The sequence below is a fragment of the Gopherus evgoodei genome, chromosome 2, assembly GCF_007399415.2.
Source record: "Gopherus evgoodei ecotype Sinaloan lineage chromosome 2, rGopEvg1_v1.p, whole genome shotgun sequence".
In the NCBI taxonomy this organism is placed as follows: domain Eukaryota; kingdom Metazoa; phylum Chordata; order Testudines; family Testudinidae; genus Gopherus; species Gopherus evgoodei.
In genome coordinates this window covers 20,190,990-20,210,292 of record NC_044323.1, presented here as the reverse complement: position 1 = coordinate 20,210,292, position 19,303 = coordinate 20,190,990, and the positions used below count along the sequence as shown (strand labels likewise).

At 39.9% G+C, this 19,303-nt stretch overlaps 1 protein-coding gene across 2 annotated transcripts in view; it reads left to right on the top strand.

Moving 5' to 3' along the window:
• The window catches only part of PTPRN2 (protein tyrosine phosphatase receptor type N2), a 1,065,122-nt gene that overhangs the window by 444,489 nt on the left and 601,330 nt on the right, over positions 1–19,303 (top strand). For both annotated transcript variants that reach the window (XM_030550108.1, XM_030550107.1), the window contains exons 7-9: positions 9,397–9,651; positions 11,838–11,878; positions 13,887–14,278. In XM_030550108.1, the coding sequence (XP_030405968.1) occupies positions 9,397–9,651; positions 11,838–11,878; positions 13,887–14,278 (688 nt within the window). The remainder of the gene's footprint in view (positions 1–9,396; positions 9,652–11,837; positions 11,879–13,886; positions 14,279–19,303) is intronic.

Genomic DNA, 19,303 nt, shown 5'->3' with positions numbered 1-19,303 from the left:
TGTTCTCTTTATTTAGCTACAAATAGGAGGACACTGGGTAAAATGAAAAGTTAGCCAAAGGAGAATAATTACTGAAATATGCTCTATCATATGAACTCTGGCATACAACATGTGAAGAGGAGGAGGTTGTCAGTTCACGAAGACCTGAGATGCGGGGATGCAGGAGGATGAGGGTTACAGCTAGAATTTGCTGAATTATCAATTGCAAACAATTATTTGCCAAATTTGACCTTTTTTTCTATTTGCTAACTATCTGTGAGCAGATCATGATTTTTATTAATTTGTTTTATTCATATTCATATAGCTTAAGAGTCATAGCACAACATGTGATGGGATCTTGTGATCTATTTCAGTGATGCTTCATGAGTCAACCTGTATCTTCCTTACATGGCTTGGGGGTAGGGAGAGTTTGCATCCACTTGAGCATTCGTCTGAACTAAACCAAGTATTGATGTTACTGCTGCAGTTCAGAGTGCCTGCAAAATCAGTGAATCAGTCCCTCACGCTCAGCTATACATTTGCATTTGATGCCTTGCAGCCGCTCTTTCTACCTTAATTCCAGCTAATCCCCATCTGACCATATAGAAAAGGGCTTTCATGAATCCCTTCCATAGTTTACATTACCTCAAAGTTGTTTCTCCTTTGTTTGCTTTTGAAACACAAAATTGCTGAAACTTTGGCTTTTTGTCTGAAGGGAGACAATATCTGCAATCCAAAGGATGCCAAAGTGAAAGCATTCTTGGTATGGTGCCTGGAGAGATTATAGGTTTCAAAGAACAAACTGCAATGTAAATCAAATCCAGGCGGCACTGTAGGATTCTGCAACAGGTTGCATGGTTTTGCTGCTACACTCAAAGGAAAATAGGCCCATGCTGGTTACACTGTCCTCCAACTGTTCCACTTCACCTTTCCTAGCAGGAGTCGACAGGCAACAAACATACTTAACACTTACAGTGAATAACATGTTTCAAAATTCATTGGGTTGTGCTTCATTGACTTTCACATGCATAATGTATCCTGTAGTAACGTACAGTTTTGCTAGCTTGCTTTTACATATGAAGTTACATGAACTTATTAAATACCCTGAAACGATTCCTGTGAAGTATCAGTAGTATTGTTGGTTTTGGTTGGTTTTTTTTTCTTCTTTGAGTCATTTACTAGTCCTTTAAGATACACGTGAGGTAACACATCAGTATATTCACAGTGTAAAGTAGCAGTTAGAAATGATGGACAGGGACTGAATCTCCCAATCTGAGCCGCTTTCTTGCTTGTAGCAAAGCTGCCAAATTCCAGCCAGAGGTTTAGCCTAATGATATGATTGGTCTCTATAAATTCATCACAGGGATAAATAGAAGAGAGGGAGACGAGTTATTTAAGTTAAGCACCAATGTGGACACAAGAACAAATGGTTATAAACTCACCATCAACAAGTTTAGGTTTTAAATTAAGCGAAGGTTTCTAACTGTCAGAGGAGTGAAGTTCAGGAACAGCCTTCCAAAGGGAGCAGTGAGGGGAAAAAATCTAACTGGCTTCAAGACTGAGCTTGATAAGTTTTATGGAGGGGATGGTATGATGAGATTGCCTACAATGGCATGTGGCCCATTGGCAACTGCCATTAACAAAAATCCCCAACTGCTGGAGATGGGACACTAGATAGGGAGGGCTCTGATTTACTACAGAGAATTCTTTTCCAGGTATCAGCCTGGTGGGTCTTGCCCACATGCTCAGGATCTAACTGATTGCCATCTTTGGGGTCAGGAAGGAATTTTCCCCCAGGTCAAATTGCCATAGACCGTGGGGGTTTCGCCTTCCTCTGCAGCATAGGGTACGGGTCACTTGCATGTTTAAACTAGTGTAAATGATGGATTCTCTGTAATCTAAAGTCTCTAAACGGTGATTTGAAGGCTTCAGTAACTCAGCCAGAGGTTAGGGGTCTATTTCAGGAGTTGGTTGGTGAGGTTCTGTGGCCTGCAGTGTGCAGGAGGTCAGAGTAAGTGATCACGGTGGTCCCATTTGACCTTAAAGTCTACAAGGAAGGTTTGCACTGAGGGCAATAGTTATATATCTGTGGAGAGATTTTGTTTCTTTTCTTGTTTTTCCCCTTTCTCCTCTGAATCTGCCATCTCTCCCTGCTCCTAATCTTCCTCCAATCTTGCTGGTTTTGTGGGCTTTCTGTACACATGCAAGCTGCCAGGCCATTCTTCTTCTTCAGTCAGTCAAATCGTCAGCATTCCCTACTTTTCCTGACATACATGGTCAAAGTGTCAACCACAGAAGTGCTCACATATTAAACAGAGCACAGAACAGTGACTTGAGCTTGTGTCCCTACTCTGGCCACATGTTTCAGAAGTCGAGAAGGGAGAGAATATGTCTGGCAGAACAACAAAGAATGGCTTGAGCAGATCATCAGTGAGAGTCGGTGGGAAACAAGAGGAGATTAACTAGGGAGCGAGAGGGAGACACTCATGCACAGTAAAAGGCCTGGGCATGTTCTTAAACCACTCCTAACTAACAGGTTTGCCTGGGCGTGGTGTAATCTGAGAGGGCTTTGGCTTTGGAGACAAAGTCCAATTGTCTAGGGCACAAAACTTCCTTGCACCGGCCCTGGTCATGTACTAAAAAGGGGATTGTGTGCAGACGGCTGGCCAGACCTGAGGCTGTTAGCTTCAATCCTTAGTTCTCTCTTCAGCTCATGGACAGTTGAGGCAGCAGGCATATGATGTTGCTAAACTGTCTGAGACCGCTACTGACGTTAGTGACTGTGGCTACGTCTACACTATAGGATAAATTCGAATTAGCTCAAACCGATTTTATAAAACAGATATTATAAAGTCGATTGTGTGCGTCCACACTAGGCACATTAATTCGGTGGTGTGCGTCCATAGTCCGAGGCTAGCGTCGATTTCTGGAGCGGTGCACTGTGGGTAGCTACTGTAAAATAATGAGGCCAATAATGTTGATTTGCGTCCACACTAACCCTAATCCGATATAGTAATATCAATTTTAGCGTTACTCCTCTCGTTTTGTAGGAGTACAGAAATCGATTTAAAGAGCCCTTTAAATCGATATAAAGAGCAGTGTAGTGTGGATGGGTGCAGCGTTAAATTGATTTAACGCTGTTAAAATCTGTTTAACAGCGTAGTGTAGACCAGGCCTGGTAATAAATCCTTGTGTCAGGGCCTTTATAAAACTGTGTGCTGGTAGTCTTTTGATTATCATAGGTACGGAGCCCATGCTGTATATATCTGGGCACAGCGATGAGTCTTCTAACATCCACCCACCAGCAAGCAAAGGAAAGTTACAAAGTGCGGCCAGGGCCGGCTCTAGGTTATTTGCCGCCCCAAGCAAAAAAATTTTTGGCTGCCCCCCACCCCAGCCCTGGGCTCCCCCTCAAACTCCCCTGCTGCCCCATCCCTGGGCTCCCCCCACCACCCGCACTCCCTGCCGCCCCAGCTCTGGGCTCTCTCCTTTCCCCCCCACCAGTGCCCTCCCCCCACCTGCACCTCCCTGCCGTCCCAGCCCTGGGCTCTCCCCCCAACCTGCACCCTCCTGCTGTTCCAGCCCATAGTCACTGGTAACTTGCTCCCAGGGTGGGTCATTCAGCAGGAATTTTGGATGTGCACAGAACACAGACAGGATTGGTTACCATATGGTTACAGAAAAGTGGAACATTTTTCAGCTTGTGTGATTGGAGGATATCGGAATGCATAATATAAGACTGTCCTCCATAAATGAGGAAAAGTTGAGATGCCTTTATTATTCTTTTGTTCTACTCTTTGTTTCCATGGGGAATTTGCCAAGGCAATATTACTGTCTTCCTTTTAAACAAATAAAACTTTTTTTTTTTTAAAAAGGGCAATAGCTGTTCAGAATAGCAATTCCAGTCCTAAATACCCCTGGGAAGCATTTCTTTCTTCTTCATTTCTTATCCTACTTTTTCTTTAGCAAGTTACGGTGGATCAGTATATTTGATATGGGAGAAATGAAGTAACAGCTGTCCAAATTGAGCTAGAGCACTCCTGAATTTTGAGGGTGTTCAAATCTGAAAGGCAGGTGCTAGACTCCCTTTCTGAATATTAGCTAAATCTGGAAAGGAAAAGTCAATTTCTGCTTCCATGGCTCAGACATGGAAGTCCTCCTACGTGCCTGGTACTGTATCTAAAGCTGCCGAAATCCCCTAGCGGAGCCTCCCCTCCCTTACTTTTCATTTTAAATTCTAGTGGGATCCACATACCTCCCTTGCTAGGCTTCAGATAGAGAGGGGCACTGTCCATTTAGTCCACCCAATTTCTTCTTTGTGGGCTGCAAGGTGAGGTCACACCAGTATCCCTAATGCAGTCTGGGGAAGTCTTCTAAAGGGGACATCTGGGGCAAAGCCTTCTACTCCTTGGGCACACTTGTTCCCCATTCACAGTGCCACCCCTTTTGACTCGCAGCATGGCTCAGCTACCTCACTCTCTACCCCTCCCTTTTCTGTTGATAGCAGCCAAGGGATTGCTGGGAAATGTAGTTCTTTCCCTGCTCCAGGGCTGGCTCTATAGGCAGGGAGCTAGGCAAGGAACTACAACTCCCAGGGTCCCATGAGTTCTCAGCTCCCATGCTGGATCCCCAGCTGCTCCATGGCTCCGCTTCTGCAGGGTTGTGAGAGGAGAGGAAGTGAGTTAAAAAAAAAAAGTGTGGCGAAAGTGATGCCACTTGGAAATGTGCCGCCCCAAGCACCTGCTTGTTTTGCTGGTGCCCAGAGCCGGCCCTGAGTGCAGCATCATGCCACAATGTGCCCTTTTTGCTACTGAGTGTGTGCAGACTTCTCCAAGTTGTGAGCTCGTGTAGGGAAACCGTACATTACAATGCCAGAAGAAGCTGAGGCGTATTTTGATGGAGGGGAGATGCATTTAGACATGGGTCTTGCTAACGGGCTGCCATGCACAAATCCAGCTGACTTATTTTCCTGCTCTTGGCAATGGAGCCAAGTCCATCTGACACATAGGTTAAGCTCCCTCCTCTGCAGGAGAGCTGTGATCAAAGAGGAGTGAGGTGGCTTCAGCCCTTCTCTGTCGGACCTGGAGGATGTATGCAGCTCTCTCTCCAGGAGACCACCACTTCTGACAGGAGGGGGCCCAGAGCACATTTTGTCTGAGCAGTTAGCTACAGAACGGAGCCACTAGGATCACTTCTGATTCTACCCAGTATTGGGGAGAGGAAGAGTGATATGGGCACCCAGAAGTTTATGCATGTGCACACACGTGCACGCACACACATATGCTACCATCTGTATTACAATATCCACTAACTGCTTGCCCTCTTTTTCCTTGTTTTAGGAAATTCATAAGGACTAACTGAAATTCCCGGAAGGGTTTCAATAAATAGGGGACCCAACACAGATGTCTAGAAATTCCCCTTATTGTATTTCAAAGAGGCTCCTAATCTTATCAGCTGAAAATGATGTACCAGAATGGCTGTGTGCCAGCACAAGTGGGGAAAACATCCATGTTTAAAATGAACAAAAACACTTAACGGCATATTTATTAGTCCCAGGTAGATACACAAGCTTTCTCCCCAGACCTTTTCACAAAGCAACTCATTTTCACCAGCTTGCATTGACTGTCTGGACAGACCTCTGCCGGTGCTCCTTCTGGCATACTTAACCCATCACATTCCTCAAATTCCTCAGCACTGGCTCTGCTCTGCAACTCTTCTGGTTTTTTAATAGGTAGGACAGTGGTTGTTCAATAATGGTAGCATACAATACTGTAATGTCTAGCATTTTCAAGTTCGAAGTCAGCGCTGACATGATGCTGTTTTTCAGGCATTGTTCTTTTTGATGAACAGTTTCCTGGTGACATTGGCTAGATCAGGAATAGCGGCGTCAGAGGGAGGCAGGAAGCTTCTCTCACTCTGGTTTATTCAATGAACCAGAAGGACCTGCAGAGAGCCTGTTAGTGGAGTCTGGAGCAGGGCCTGTGGCCATTCGTATTCTCTTGTGTGATTTCTCTTGCCTTTATTTCCATTTTGCGGTTGAGACTGTGCATTGTTATCAGCTATGAATCTATGGAAGTGTACTGTGGAGATAAGACTTTGCTAGATAATAGACACAAAGAAAAGAAGAGAGCCTGGAAAAAGTAAAGTGAAATTGAAATGACAAGATTATGTTGGCAATTTGTTGTTCAGTAACTAAGTTACTGATTTGGCAGCTGGTTCTGATGTGAGGACATTAAACTGCGCTTTAGAAAAATACAAGAATATTACGTTCCTATAACATTTTTAATTAGCTGTGGCCTGAACCAAAACCCTAGATCTCAACTTTTGGGTCTGGATCTGAATGTCATGGCTGGTCAGGACCTGTCTGGAGTAGAACCTAATCCTGGACGAACAGAGATTAAAGTCTCCTGGGGCCCAGCACCAGTTTGAACTTGGAAACCCCCCTGACTTCCTTGGTTTACAGCAAGAACTTAAGCCACATGATATTACCATTGTCTTCTACCTGACTTATGTTGTTTTTCTTAATTAAATAAACATACTTTATACTAATTTTTGTTCAATGAAATAAACCTTACACACTTTTTGCTAGGATTTAGGAGCCTACATCATGTTTACTTTCAGTGAGACTGGAGCGTCTAAGTGCCTAAATCACTTTTTAAAATTAGACTTAGGCTTCTGAGGCATTTTTGAAAATTTTACCCTAAGTCTAACTTTTTGGTACAATGACTTTTAATGTCTAGGAGGTCAAAGTCCCTGAGTCGAGTTTGCTCATTGTACTGTGAGGGCGGCTTTTAACTCTTTGGAGCGCTGAAAATAAACATTCAGCATTTACGTGTAGGCTAGAAAGGCAAAAGTAGATTCTTAGTGTAATCTACATGATAGAAAGAGTTGATGGCAATTTGTAAATTTCACTTTTCTCTTTGGGGAAAGGTGCAGAAAATGCATAAAATGGTCATGAAAACCTTCAAAATCTTGATAGTACAGAGATTACACATGAATTCATGGTCAAAAACCACTGGAAAACAGTCATTGATTTTATTGTAGGTTTCCATTGTTCTTTTTATAGGTTCACTTATGTCATGCAATCATGCATAGTGTTTCAATCATACTGGTTTTGTGCCATGTATCTATATATCAACATACTTGAAAAGCTTTTTTGGTTTTGTGTTGCAACTGACATTTAGTCTATTTTTCCCTATTTGGTTTATTTGCTTCCTCTTCATCATTTCAGATGTTGTTCCTGATCATTTTCATCTAGCTATACAAACAATGCACAACTCAGAAGTGATGCCTAAACTGACATATGGCAATTGCATTGATTTGCTAGTATTATTAAATCTGTGCAATATCGTGTCCCACATTATCATCTTTAGTTTTGTTTTTTTTTAATGGCTCATCTTCTGAGCTAACTGTTGAGCTTCTAATCTTGCAGAAAGCTTCTGGGACTCATCCTGGCTAAGTTTGACTAAAGTTTTTTTTGATTTCTGCATGCCCATGCAAAGAAACCTAGATTTGTCTGTTCTTTTAGAATACCCAGTTGAAGAAAGGCATTTAATCATTTTTTGTATTGGTTTTTAATAATATTAGGTATTCATTTCTTGATGGTGAGTGGATGCCAGTAGTAAACTATGTATAAGCCAAACATTTGTAACAGTTGTACAATATTATGCAGCACTCTTCAAATGTAGGTCGCAATTCTACCCCCTTTACTTACTTTGAGTAGGAACTTACTGCACAGGTTCTTCCATTAGTGCAAGGCATACACACTAGCCACCTCAGTGGGCTGCTTTAATCTTGTTTGGAGGTATAGAATATACTTTTCAACACAACTTTTAAAAGCAATTTATAACCCTTTTTTGAGATACCAGTGTTTCCATGTTGTTGTTTTTCCTACCTGATACGACAGACCTAAAAATGCCTGTTTTGCAAACAGAGAGAGACAGAGACACAGACACACAAAAGCAAACTGTATAGTGAATTAGTGAGACAGCATGGCTGAGGTATTATCTTTTATTGGATGAATTTTTGTTGGTGAAAGAGACAAGCTTACATGGAGCTCTTCTTCGGGTAAACTGGTGAATTAGCAGTCAGTACTGATCAGCACAAAAGAGATCACATGGCTGAAAAATAGTTTCTGAGACCATAGGAAACCTTTAATTAAGTGAGGCATCTCCAAGGGAGATTTGGAGAAGGTCTGCAGAGTCCTCAGCCCAGTGGCAATGAAGTGTAAGTGGACATTCAGATAAAAGCTCTTTCTCCGGATGCCCATTGCTTCGTTTTTGCGGATGTCCAAATGTATCCTTCTAGTTTAACTCATCTCTAACCTCCATTATCCTTGAAATTTTATGTGGTAACACTTCCTAAAGCATGGTGTTTGTCCTCCTTTGTAAATATAGAACTAAAAAATCCAATCCATCTCTCTTGTCTCCTGCTGCCTGAAATGTCATCTTCCGTTTGCTTTCCTCAATGTAATTGATAAAAATATTTTCCTCTATTCTGTCAATGGCTGACAAGTCAAAGCAGCATTTAGGTAGAATTCTCATTTGACAAGACTTATTGTTTCTTCTTGCTGAATATGGTCTAGAAAATGTGTCAATTTCATATTATGGTATAAAACACTTGTGGATGGATAAGAGCTTTTTGATGAAAGGATAAGATATCAGATTTTCCCACTCCAAAAATTTGAATAACGTTTTAGCTACTTCCCATATTTAAAAAATTAACAAATATATAAATAAATAATCACACCATGAAGTGTGTTTATCCAAAATTCTTATCCTTAGCTATCTCTTACTTAAGTAATTACCCATACCATTTATTGACTAGACAAGACTTGTATTATAAAATGTGGTTCAGCAATTGATTCATAGAATGGTGGATAGAGCTGAATCATACACCATCTGACACAATATTCCCTACATGTAATAGGAGTCATCATGCCTGTGCTATTTTAATGTAATCAAATAAATAACCATCAACCTACCTTAAAATTTATCTTAATTGACTACTATTGTCAAGTCACTTATGGTCACATTAAATCAGCTTAGATTGGAAAAGTTTGATGATTCTTGGTGCAAAGAAAAACAGCAACAATTTTGTCCTAGAGACGTGAGTGCAGCTAACTAAGCCATACTGACTTCTATCCTTCAGCATCTGTGTCAAGCTGGTCATGCACCAGGAATTGAAAGCCTGCTTTCTGAAACAAAGTGCACTTCCTATGCAATGCAGTCATCTGTCATCAGACTAAGATGGGGCTCACCAAATTCAGCCTTTTGGTGTGCTATTATAATGTTTCCATAAGTGGAAAGGATGTCTTACATTTTCCTGAAAATATATAAACATATAGCACTTGCACAATGTTTCTCTCTTGCATAAAAATAAATCCAGTGATCATGTTGGTGATTTTTTTTGACTCAGAAACATTTATTCAGGATATACTGAAAGACCTGAAGAAAAACAAGGTGAACGTGGATAATCTTAGCCCACTGGAGCTTGACGAGATGGCCGATATTATTGCTGACGCCATTCAAGTTGTTGATGTGGCAGAAGAAAAGCAAAATGGAGCTGGAAAGTTTGAAGGAGAGAGATCAAAAGCAGAAGTCAAGGAAGTGGATGCACAAAGAGGAGTAGATTATGAGACTGGATTAATGGATGCCATTGTTAACATGCAAGGTACTAGACCAAAAAGATAAATATGACAAAAAGCAATTTATAGTCATTTTCCTCTTTATTTTAACTGCAGTAGTATGGTCTCGACCTCTCTCTCTTATTCATTGATTTTTAAAGAAGATAGGGAGGGAGAGTTTTTGTATTTTTTGCTAGAGGTCAGGAAGGTTTCAGTCTTCAAATTTGCTTTTTACAAAGCAGACATGTATTCAAGGGAAAAGTGACTATTTGTGAGCTCTGGATCTTCAAGCTCCATAAACAGGATAAAAAGTAAATTGTTCTATGTTATTAGGCCTATTGTCTCATTCTTAAGAATGAGATGTTTAAACAAAATGATAATAAAAAGCATTCTTTTTATTCCAAGAGTCTTAAATATAATTTTAAATATATAAATGATAAAGCAAAAAAAATTACCCTATTTTGCTTGACAAGTAATCATTTTGTTGTGTTCCATAAATGCATGTAGACGAAAGTCTCAGGCAAGCAAATATATACAAGCAACTTCTTCCTCTTTCTGCTCAGGAAACTAAGGAGATTCATTATACTTATTTGCTTGTGTTTGAGCACAGATTTTTGGTGGTCCAGTAATCAGTAATCCACCTACTGTGGTTGCCATTAAAAACTCTACATTTACTATGCAGAAGGATATGATATATTACAGTTTCTCCTGTATGGTAGAAAATGCTGCAGTATCTCAGATACTACCATTGTGTGGTATTTTGTGGCAAACGTTGACTTTTAAGTTACTATCTTTTATTTGTTTGTTTGTTTATTAATGGGAACAAGACTCTTGACAGTAGAAGTATAGCCCAAATGCCTACTAATATGGATTTAAGGAAATTATGATTTATTATGATCACTACTGTGTCTGGTATAAAATGAAACAGTCCTATGGATTTGTCCTAAGTCACACTGGGACAAATTACTGAGATACAATTTTTATTCTTTTTGTCTAAGAAGAACCACTGACTTCAGACAGGGATGTGATTGCAAAGAATGACTATAATTTAACTGCAGTATGTGATTCATTTCCAAAGTCTCTGCGGCATGTACAGAAATAAGTTTTTTTGGTTCCTTCATAATAACATAGTCGTATCAGCATCTATCAACCAAAAAGCGCGCGCACAATGAATATGTTGCTGCTGTTTGTTTATGTATATAATTATGATACTGCTGCTATATGGAGTCATTTTATTGATTATTTTTCTTGGGCATTGGTAAACAGTGGTAAAATAATAAGCAATATGTCACGGAGTCACTGGGCGATGCTCTGGAACTGCTTCCCACCAAGCCAGTCAGGACTTTGGGGAGCCTCCTCTCCCTTGGAGCAGACTTGTTCAGGGCAAGAAGCTCACACAGCTTCACCTCCTGGGTCTCTCCTTGAAGCATTCAGCATCCTCTGCCCCTCCGTGCGCTTCCCACAGCGAGTCCACCCCAGCGGGGTCCTGGGGAAGCCACCGGGTTCTGCACCCCCACTTTGCAGTCAGACATGACTCTCAGCCAGCCAGTAAAACAGAGGTTTGTTCGATGACAGGAACAGGGTCTAAAACAGAGCTTGTAGATACAGTGAACCGGACCCCTCGGCTGGGTCCATTCTGGGGGGCAGTGAGCCAGACCCCCAGGTCTGCCCTCCAGCCTTGACCCCAGCCAGCTCCAGACTAACAACCCTCCCAGCCCCTCCTCTCTCCTCAGCCCCTTTCCCGGGCCAGGAGGTCACCTGATCCCTTTGTCTCCAACACCTTCAGCTGGCACCTTTGCAGGGGAGGGGCCCAGGCCATCAGTTGCTAGGAGACAGAGTGTCAGGCATTTAGGTGCACTGGCCCTTTGCTCTGCCAGATACTTAAAAACTGCCATGGGGACACTGAGGCACCAATACAGTATTCAGAGAAAACATTAAGAACTTTCCCAGTTCGTCACACAATACCACTGCATTAGTTACCATAATACACTGCTAATTTGACTCTAATTGTACTGTTTCTATTAACATTGCATTAGTTTGCTGTCCAAATGCAGCTAAAAGAACAAAACTGAACTACCCTTTTTACTTTATCCTTTCAACTAGAACATCGTAATGTTTGATCTCTAGTAAAGACGCTATCATTAAAACGTAGAGCAGCCCATGAGTAGTCTTTGTTTTAAAAACAAAGTTCTGTATTTTATAACCACATATATACCCTGTTCATGTCCTACAGATAATAGAGGACATGAAGAAGATGCCAGAGCTGATAAAAAGGTAAAGTAAAGTTTGTTAAACCAAATATTCCACACTATCATGTCAATAATTATTTCTCTATAGTTTTATGTTGAGGCATAATGCCTCATCCCTAAAAAATAAAACATTCAAATGGATATAATTCTTATTTATTTACAAAATGTACCTACTCTGATTTATACATGAATGTACATAAATTGAATAGACATTTAATTAAAATTTAACTAAACTGAGAACCAGAAGAAAAATATCCCAATTTAGCATCCTTTCAAACAAAAGCTTGGGAAAAAGTCCTGAATTCAGACAAACTCAGGCTCCCACAGGAATTGAATTCAAGCACTGAGGAATCTCACTGAAAATATCCTTTTACCAGTCCTTCGAATCTCAAATCTGGGGAATGCTAGCAATAGTGACTCAGGTGACATCTCCTGTTGAGATGGAATATGATTAAAGAGGCTTTCTCTGAGGAAACTTTTTAGTAGGAAAACTGATGAGACCTTAAATCTCAAGGATTCAAAATTGACTTCCATTAATTGGGTCTCTGTATCATCATCCTTTCACCTCCTCATGTGGGGATAAAATCTGCTCAAACCAATGAACATGAGAGGAGAGATTTTCATCACTCATCCTCTTCTGGACATTAAAACCAGAACAAAGACAAATTGACCCCAAACTATGACACTAGACTTGAGTCCTCAGCTAAGCAGCAAATTTGAGGATATTTTTGTGAGCCTTGGCTCAGAACTTGGTCACTTAATTCATTCACTAGTCATTTTGAGTACCATTGATTCTTTTTCTGGGTTGGATGGAGAAAAATTAACTCAGAGAAGAGTTTTGGCAAACCAAAGTGAGAAATTCTATGTGATGTACTATGTCAACTGTCAGGTTGTAGCTAGATCTACCTTAGTTTGTCAAGAAGCCATCCATGGTGTGTTTATAACCAGGTCTCACCAACAGCTGTCCATATACCAGGCAAGAAGAATACACTTGTGGACCAGTTCAGCTGGAATTTCAACCATCCACACAAAAGTGCTGCACTTGCTCTTTCACCAATGGGGTATTCCACAAATAGATCTTTCAGCAACACTTTGAATAGGAGAGGTGACAGAATGGAATACAGCAAGAGAACTTTACATGGGGTTCATAAGTAACCAGGCACCACTCTCTGAGATAGCCCTAGATATAGAAAAAAATGATTTAATGAACGTAGCCCCCTCTGTGAGTTTTCCATTAATATGTCTTGATTTTACTAACTGGTTCTTTATTTGACTTCATTAGACACATCAATTTTATGATCAAATCACAGCTTATGGGTTGCTCACAAACTACTTACCACAGCAATTTATTAGAGACAATTCACTATTCATGCAGAGTAATTGAACACCTAAGTCACATGGTATTATTTCTGCTCCTGATGTGCTATCTCCTAAAAAGCTTTGCAGATATTTTCAGTACCGACGCTCATGCAAATACATATTTGTAAAAGTAATTTGCATCATTTCTCATTTTCTTGAGGATAAAATTTTACTCTCATCAATTTTCACAAAACACAAACATAAGGGATTATAAATACTACCGTATATTGAATTTGAGATTTTGTTTTCAAACAAATATTTCTGAAATCTTTTTTTGCCATATTCTCCCAATTCTATTCTAAGATGTCTCAGAGAACAAAGGTTGTCAAGCTGAAAAGAGACGTTTCATTTTGAAACAGTGTAAGTCCTATAGTTAAGTTAACACTTGAGTCTGACCTTGCATATAAATCTTGTAACAATATAGACCCTCTCATAATATAGTGGAAGCTTTCAGGATTCTTTTCATATTGTGCTATAGTTTTATTTTCATAATGTAAATATATTTACATATACTCTTTCTTCATATAAACAAATCCTGCAAACACTTATTTGCATGAGTAGTCCCAATTACATGAGTAAGGGTTTGCAGGATTGGGTCCAGGCATTGTATGTGATAAGTAGACCCATACCTCCATCTGTTTAATGTTACAAAGAGCTCTGTTCTTTTAATACAGGAGAACAATTTGGGTGTAAAACGAATGGACTTCTCGAATGAGAATGCATTAACAGAAAATCTGCCAAATAAGCCTACTTCTGAAGAGTCCTTTAAGACTGAAACCAAAAAATCAGAAGACTCAGATTCCTCTTCTTCCTCAGAAGAAGAAATAAAGGTTGGTGTTGAAAATGTAAAGAGTGAGACTTTCTCAAGGGAACTGGCAGCTGAGAAGAAAACTGAATCTGAACCTGACTCTAAAGAGCTGACTAAGATCCACTACTGGATTAAGAATTCTTTGATGCGGGATGAAAGCGCCTATGAAGAACCTCAAAAAAAGATGGGAGAAGGCCTACAGCTAGAAGTGAAGTCTTCTGAGGAGAAGGAATATGGCTATATTGTGACAGAGAAAGAGTAAGTGTAGTAGCAAACTTGAATTGCATTTTTTTAAATGGGGAAATGTAGACTGGTTGTAACTGATGAAATATGAATGTAAAAGAGGAAGATGCTATTTACTGTGCCACTTTTTGACACATCAGAAGCACTTTGTTGGCAGCCAGCTCAGTCCTTTGATGGAAATATAAGAGAGTAGAGCTGCCATTCTGTCTGTGTAGAAGATATACAATATGTAGGCCCTTTGCTTACTTTTCACTTGGTCCTCTGATGTCCGCATGATCTGCACAATATGTCAGTCAGTGTGTTTATGGTTAAGGATGTGTGCTTTAAATATTTGACTTCAAAGTAGTCTAAATATCAATGCCTGAGTCATTCTTCAGAAAAATGATACACAGTAACAAAGCACAATATTTCCTCTGTGGTTCCATTTTGATCTGAAAATAGCACAATCCAAACATCATGTACAAAGCTAGTTGAGAATGAAAGACCTAATGATTTCAGGTCATGTAACTAATGAATTTGACATTTAATACTATACTTCAAAAAGACAGCACTTTTTTTTTTCCCGATGTGAAACACAGTGCTTTAAAGAGGAGAAGAACATTTAGAAGTTTAAAGTTTAGACTTTTCTTGTTTTACTTATTTCTTGACTAAAAAGTTTGTTAGTGGCCTCCCTCAAGTGGTGTTGAAAATGATTAACTTCTAGGGTATAGGGGACAAATCTATGTTCAGCACCATTACAGAAAGTATGACTGAGACATCTGTAATGATGCTGAAAATGGGTTTAACCCCTCCATATGAGCAGTTAAACCATTGTCTACAACAGCTGAGGAAGGGCTGGGAGGGGACCCATTGCTGACAACCACTGCCAGCAATCTGTTATTTTCCTAGTGTACATAGGGCCCTAGATAGCAATTGGACAGTATGTGACAGAGAAGCACAAGGACAGTTTCCCTAAGGGTTTGAACAGAGTTGTTTTTCTTGAATTTTGGTGCATTCGATTTTTTGCTTTTGGGGGTTAGGCAGGTAGGGAGTGGTTGGTAACTATTTCTGCCTGGAAGTGGTGATACATTAAAAAAATTATACATTTCAACAACTGTCATCTTTTCATGTCTTTAGTACCTTTGCTATTGTATTAAGTTCTCGCACTATAAATCTTGAAATGATTGTAATGAACTACTAGTAACAAACACCATTGCCATGTTTTGAAAATGTAACAATATCCTCTACAATGGGATATCGCCGTAAGTATGTGTTATGTTGGCATATATTCATACCTACAGGGAGACATTGGCACTATAGCTAAAAAAATATTCAATCTACCTGCTTATCTGTACTACAGGAGGAAAAATGATTGGGTCCCATACAAGTTCAGAAAATCTATTTTACATTTTACCCATTATCCTTTGTATGCATGCTTGTTTTATTTTTCTTTTAAAGTTTCCATTGAACTCTGAAACATTTAAACATTAAAAATGATAACATATATATATAATATAATAGGGTTCAAGAGCAGGGTTGAAATTTAAATCCTATTTCTAATATGTCTGCATTTTGAAGCAATTTGCAACATGCAGCAGCTTTCCTGAATACTTTGCAGTTAGGACATTCATGGTTACAAAGCTAATATTAAGATTTAATTTATTTACCCCAGTAATAATTTGTACACAGTGCCTAAGTTTAGAATATTATATTATATAGTTTTTTCTTCTTCTCCCACGTAAAAGTATACATTGCCATTCTTAATATGTCAGGTTTTTTTAATTAGCCAAACTGTTTTGTAATAATGAAGCTTCATTTTTACAGCTGAAACCAGTAGTCAGCTGGCAAAAAATGAAAAAACTCCTATATATTTATACATTGGGGATGTCAGCTTAAGTTTTTTTACATTCTGATCTCAAAATGCAACTGAAAAGATTGCACTCGGTGGTATAGTTGACAGATGTCAGAGGTGATTCATTCACTGTTAGATTCTCAGGCTTCTTTGGCTTTGCAAGTGTGACCCAAGGAGATATTTAAGATTGTGGCATTGAACTCCTCAGATGACAGCTTTTAATTGTGCCACAAAGCAGAGATAATATTTCCATGTAATTCTTAAAGAAAAGATTTGTGATAGTTTAAAGACTTGTCATAATGGCAACCTGGTTGTCACTAGCAAGAACAATAGGTCACTCCTGCTGTTTCGTCTAGTGACCTTTCAGATGCTTAGAGCAGTACAATCCATACAAACCGTACTATCCATCTGGGCTAATCTTAGGAACAAATTGACAGTTTGTGTAGGCAATTGTCTAGAAAATCCTTTTGGGTGCTGCTTCAGCACTTTATTATGGTGAGAAACCAATCAAAATGGGTTATTTCCTTTATTTACTGTTTGTCCCCTTTAAAAAAAATTGGAACTACTTCTGTAAATGCTTTTTTTGTATGGGATTTGTCCTTCCTGGAAGTGCAACTCTTTCTGCTAATTGTAGGTCTAGTCTATGACAAATTTACAAGAAGAAAAATAAGTTAAAGGAAGTTATTTTATTTTATATGTTTTTAAGTTTGATGCTATAATTATAAAAAATTCTCATATTATGACATGGATGCTTGGATAGGGACTCCAAAATTAAGGATAAAAAAGGATTTTGCCTTTGAGAGGGCCATTAAAAGCCCCCTTTTTCCCTTCTATTCAAAAATGGAAAATTTCTTCTTAACAGAAAAGGAAAATGCCAAAATAAAGTGCATTTTAACATACAGTTCCCTGAGAAGGAGAACAAAAGCTACATATCTTTTAGCCTGTGGGAGTGTGCACTGGGTTGGGGACTAGGAGACAGTGACCACCATTTTTTTTTAATGGGTGCCTAAAGATAGGCTCCTACATCCATTTTTAGGCATTCAGCAATAGGACTGGTTGGGATTTTTTTTTAACAAGATAGTTTTCCATTAGAAAATGCTGGATTGTCAAAATTAAAACTTTTCATGAGAACATACCAGTTTTGACAAAACTTTCCTTAGGTGCCCAGTGGGATTTCTGGTCAAAATGAGAGAGCCATCCAAGAATAATCAATAATTTGGTGAAAACAAGAGAGTAAGGACTTTGAACCTAGGTCTCGTACATCCCAGGAGTGTGCCCTAATCACTGAGCTAATGGCTATTCTGGCAATGGGAGCTGTGGTCTTTCTCGCTCTGTTTTTTTCACAAAACACTTCAAAGAGTCTCAGTTCTATACTCATATAAAACAGGACAAATTCTGAAATCTCGAAAAATTTACAAAAGAAATTGTTTCCCATCCAGCTCAACTCATCCACTTCTGTTTAAGAGATTGCAAGATGCTGTATGTTCAGTAGTTTGGATTATCAGTCTTTGTACAAGTTCGGACGTATGCTAACTTTGAACATCCATTTTTTAAAATACTGGTCCATGAGTTCACATCTCAACTCTTCTGCAGATTGGCTTTAATAATTCTGTGTGCTTCACAGCCTTTATTATTAAGCCAGGCATTAGGTGTCATTTGCCCCATGATTCTGGGAGATTGCACAAGATTACTCTGAGAATAGATATCATCTATTCGTCATCAGAAGACCACCATGATGGATATCCCCTTCCCATATTGAAAAAGCACAACCCCATCCCCAGAACCTAGAGGCAAAAAAAGCACAGAGTTATTACAGAAGGATAGTAGGTAATCATCAGACATATGTGAATGGTATCTATACTGCATATAACCCTTCTACCAGGTGATGCTGGGTCCAATATCTAGAGGTTCCTCTTAACAAGACAAAGCCCCCACCAGTAAACTGGAAAACCTCCACTTGCCCCCACTAAGAGCCAATGCATTCCCACTCACAATGACTGAGTCTGTGTAACAAAAGAAAGCTCTTAATAAGAGTGAGAGGGAACCCAGCATTAATTTGGGAAAACATTGCAACAATGACTTGAAAGTACAAAACCAATAAGTGAAACACCTACCCCACAGTGTCTTAGGAAGTGTCCTTTTTCTCGGTTTCCCACCTTATGGTGTGAATACCCCAGAGACAATTTTCTCTTTAACATGCCGCTCCCCTTTTCCCTCCACTCCACCCCACTCCAGTTTGTTATCCAAGGTCAGCAACGTCCCCACAGTCCCGGGATCATAGAATCATAGACTTTAAGGTCAGAAGGGACCATTATAATCGTCTAGTCTGACCTCCTGCACAACATAGGCCACAGAATCTCACCCACCCACTCCTGTATCAAACCCCTAACCCGTGTCTGAGCTACTGAAGTCCTCAAATTGTGGTTTAAAGACTTCAAGGTACAGAGAATCCTCCACTAAGTGACCTATACCCCATGCTGCAGAGGAAGGCAAAAAAAATCCAGGGCCTCTGCCAATCTGCCCTGGAGGAAAATTCCTTCCTGACTCCAAATATGGCGTTCAGCTAAACCCTGAGCATGTGGGCAAGACTCACCAGCCAGACACCCAGGAAAGAATTCTCTGTAGTAACTCAGATCACACCCCATCTAACATCCCATCACAGGCCATTAGGCATATTTACCCCTAGTAGGCAAAGATCAATTAATTTCCAAAATTAGGCTGTCCCATCACACCATCCCCTCCATAAACTTATCAAGCTTAGTCTTGAAGCCAGATATGTCTTTTGCCCCCACTGCTCCCCTTGGAAGGCTGTTCCAGAACTTCACTCTTCTGATGGTTAGAAACTTTCATCTAATTTCAAGTCTAAACATCCTAATGGCCCGTTTATATCCATTTGTTCTTGTGTCCACACTGGTACTGAGCTTAAATAATTCCTCTACCTCCCTGGTATTTATCCCTCTGTTATATTTATAGAGAGCAATCATATCTCCCCTCAGCCTTCTTTTGATTAGGCTAAACAACCCAAGCTCTTTGAGTCTCCTTTCATAAGACAAGTTCTTCTTCGAGTGATTGCTCACATCCATTCCAGTTAGGTGTGCGCGCCGCGCGTGCACGTTCGTCGGAAACTTTTTTATCCTAGCAACTCCAGCGGGCCGGTAGGTCGCCCCCTGGAGTGGCGCCGCCATGGCGCCCAATATATAACCCTGCCG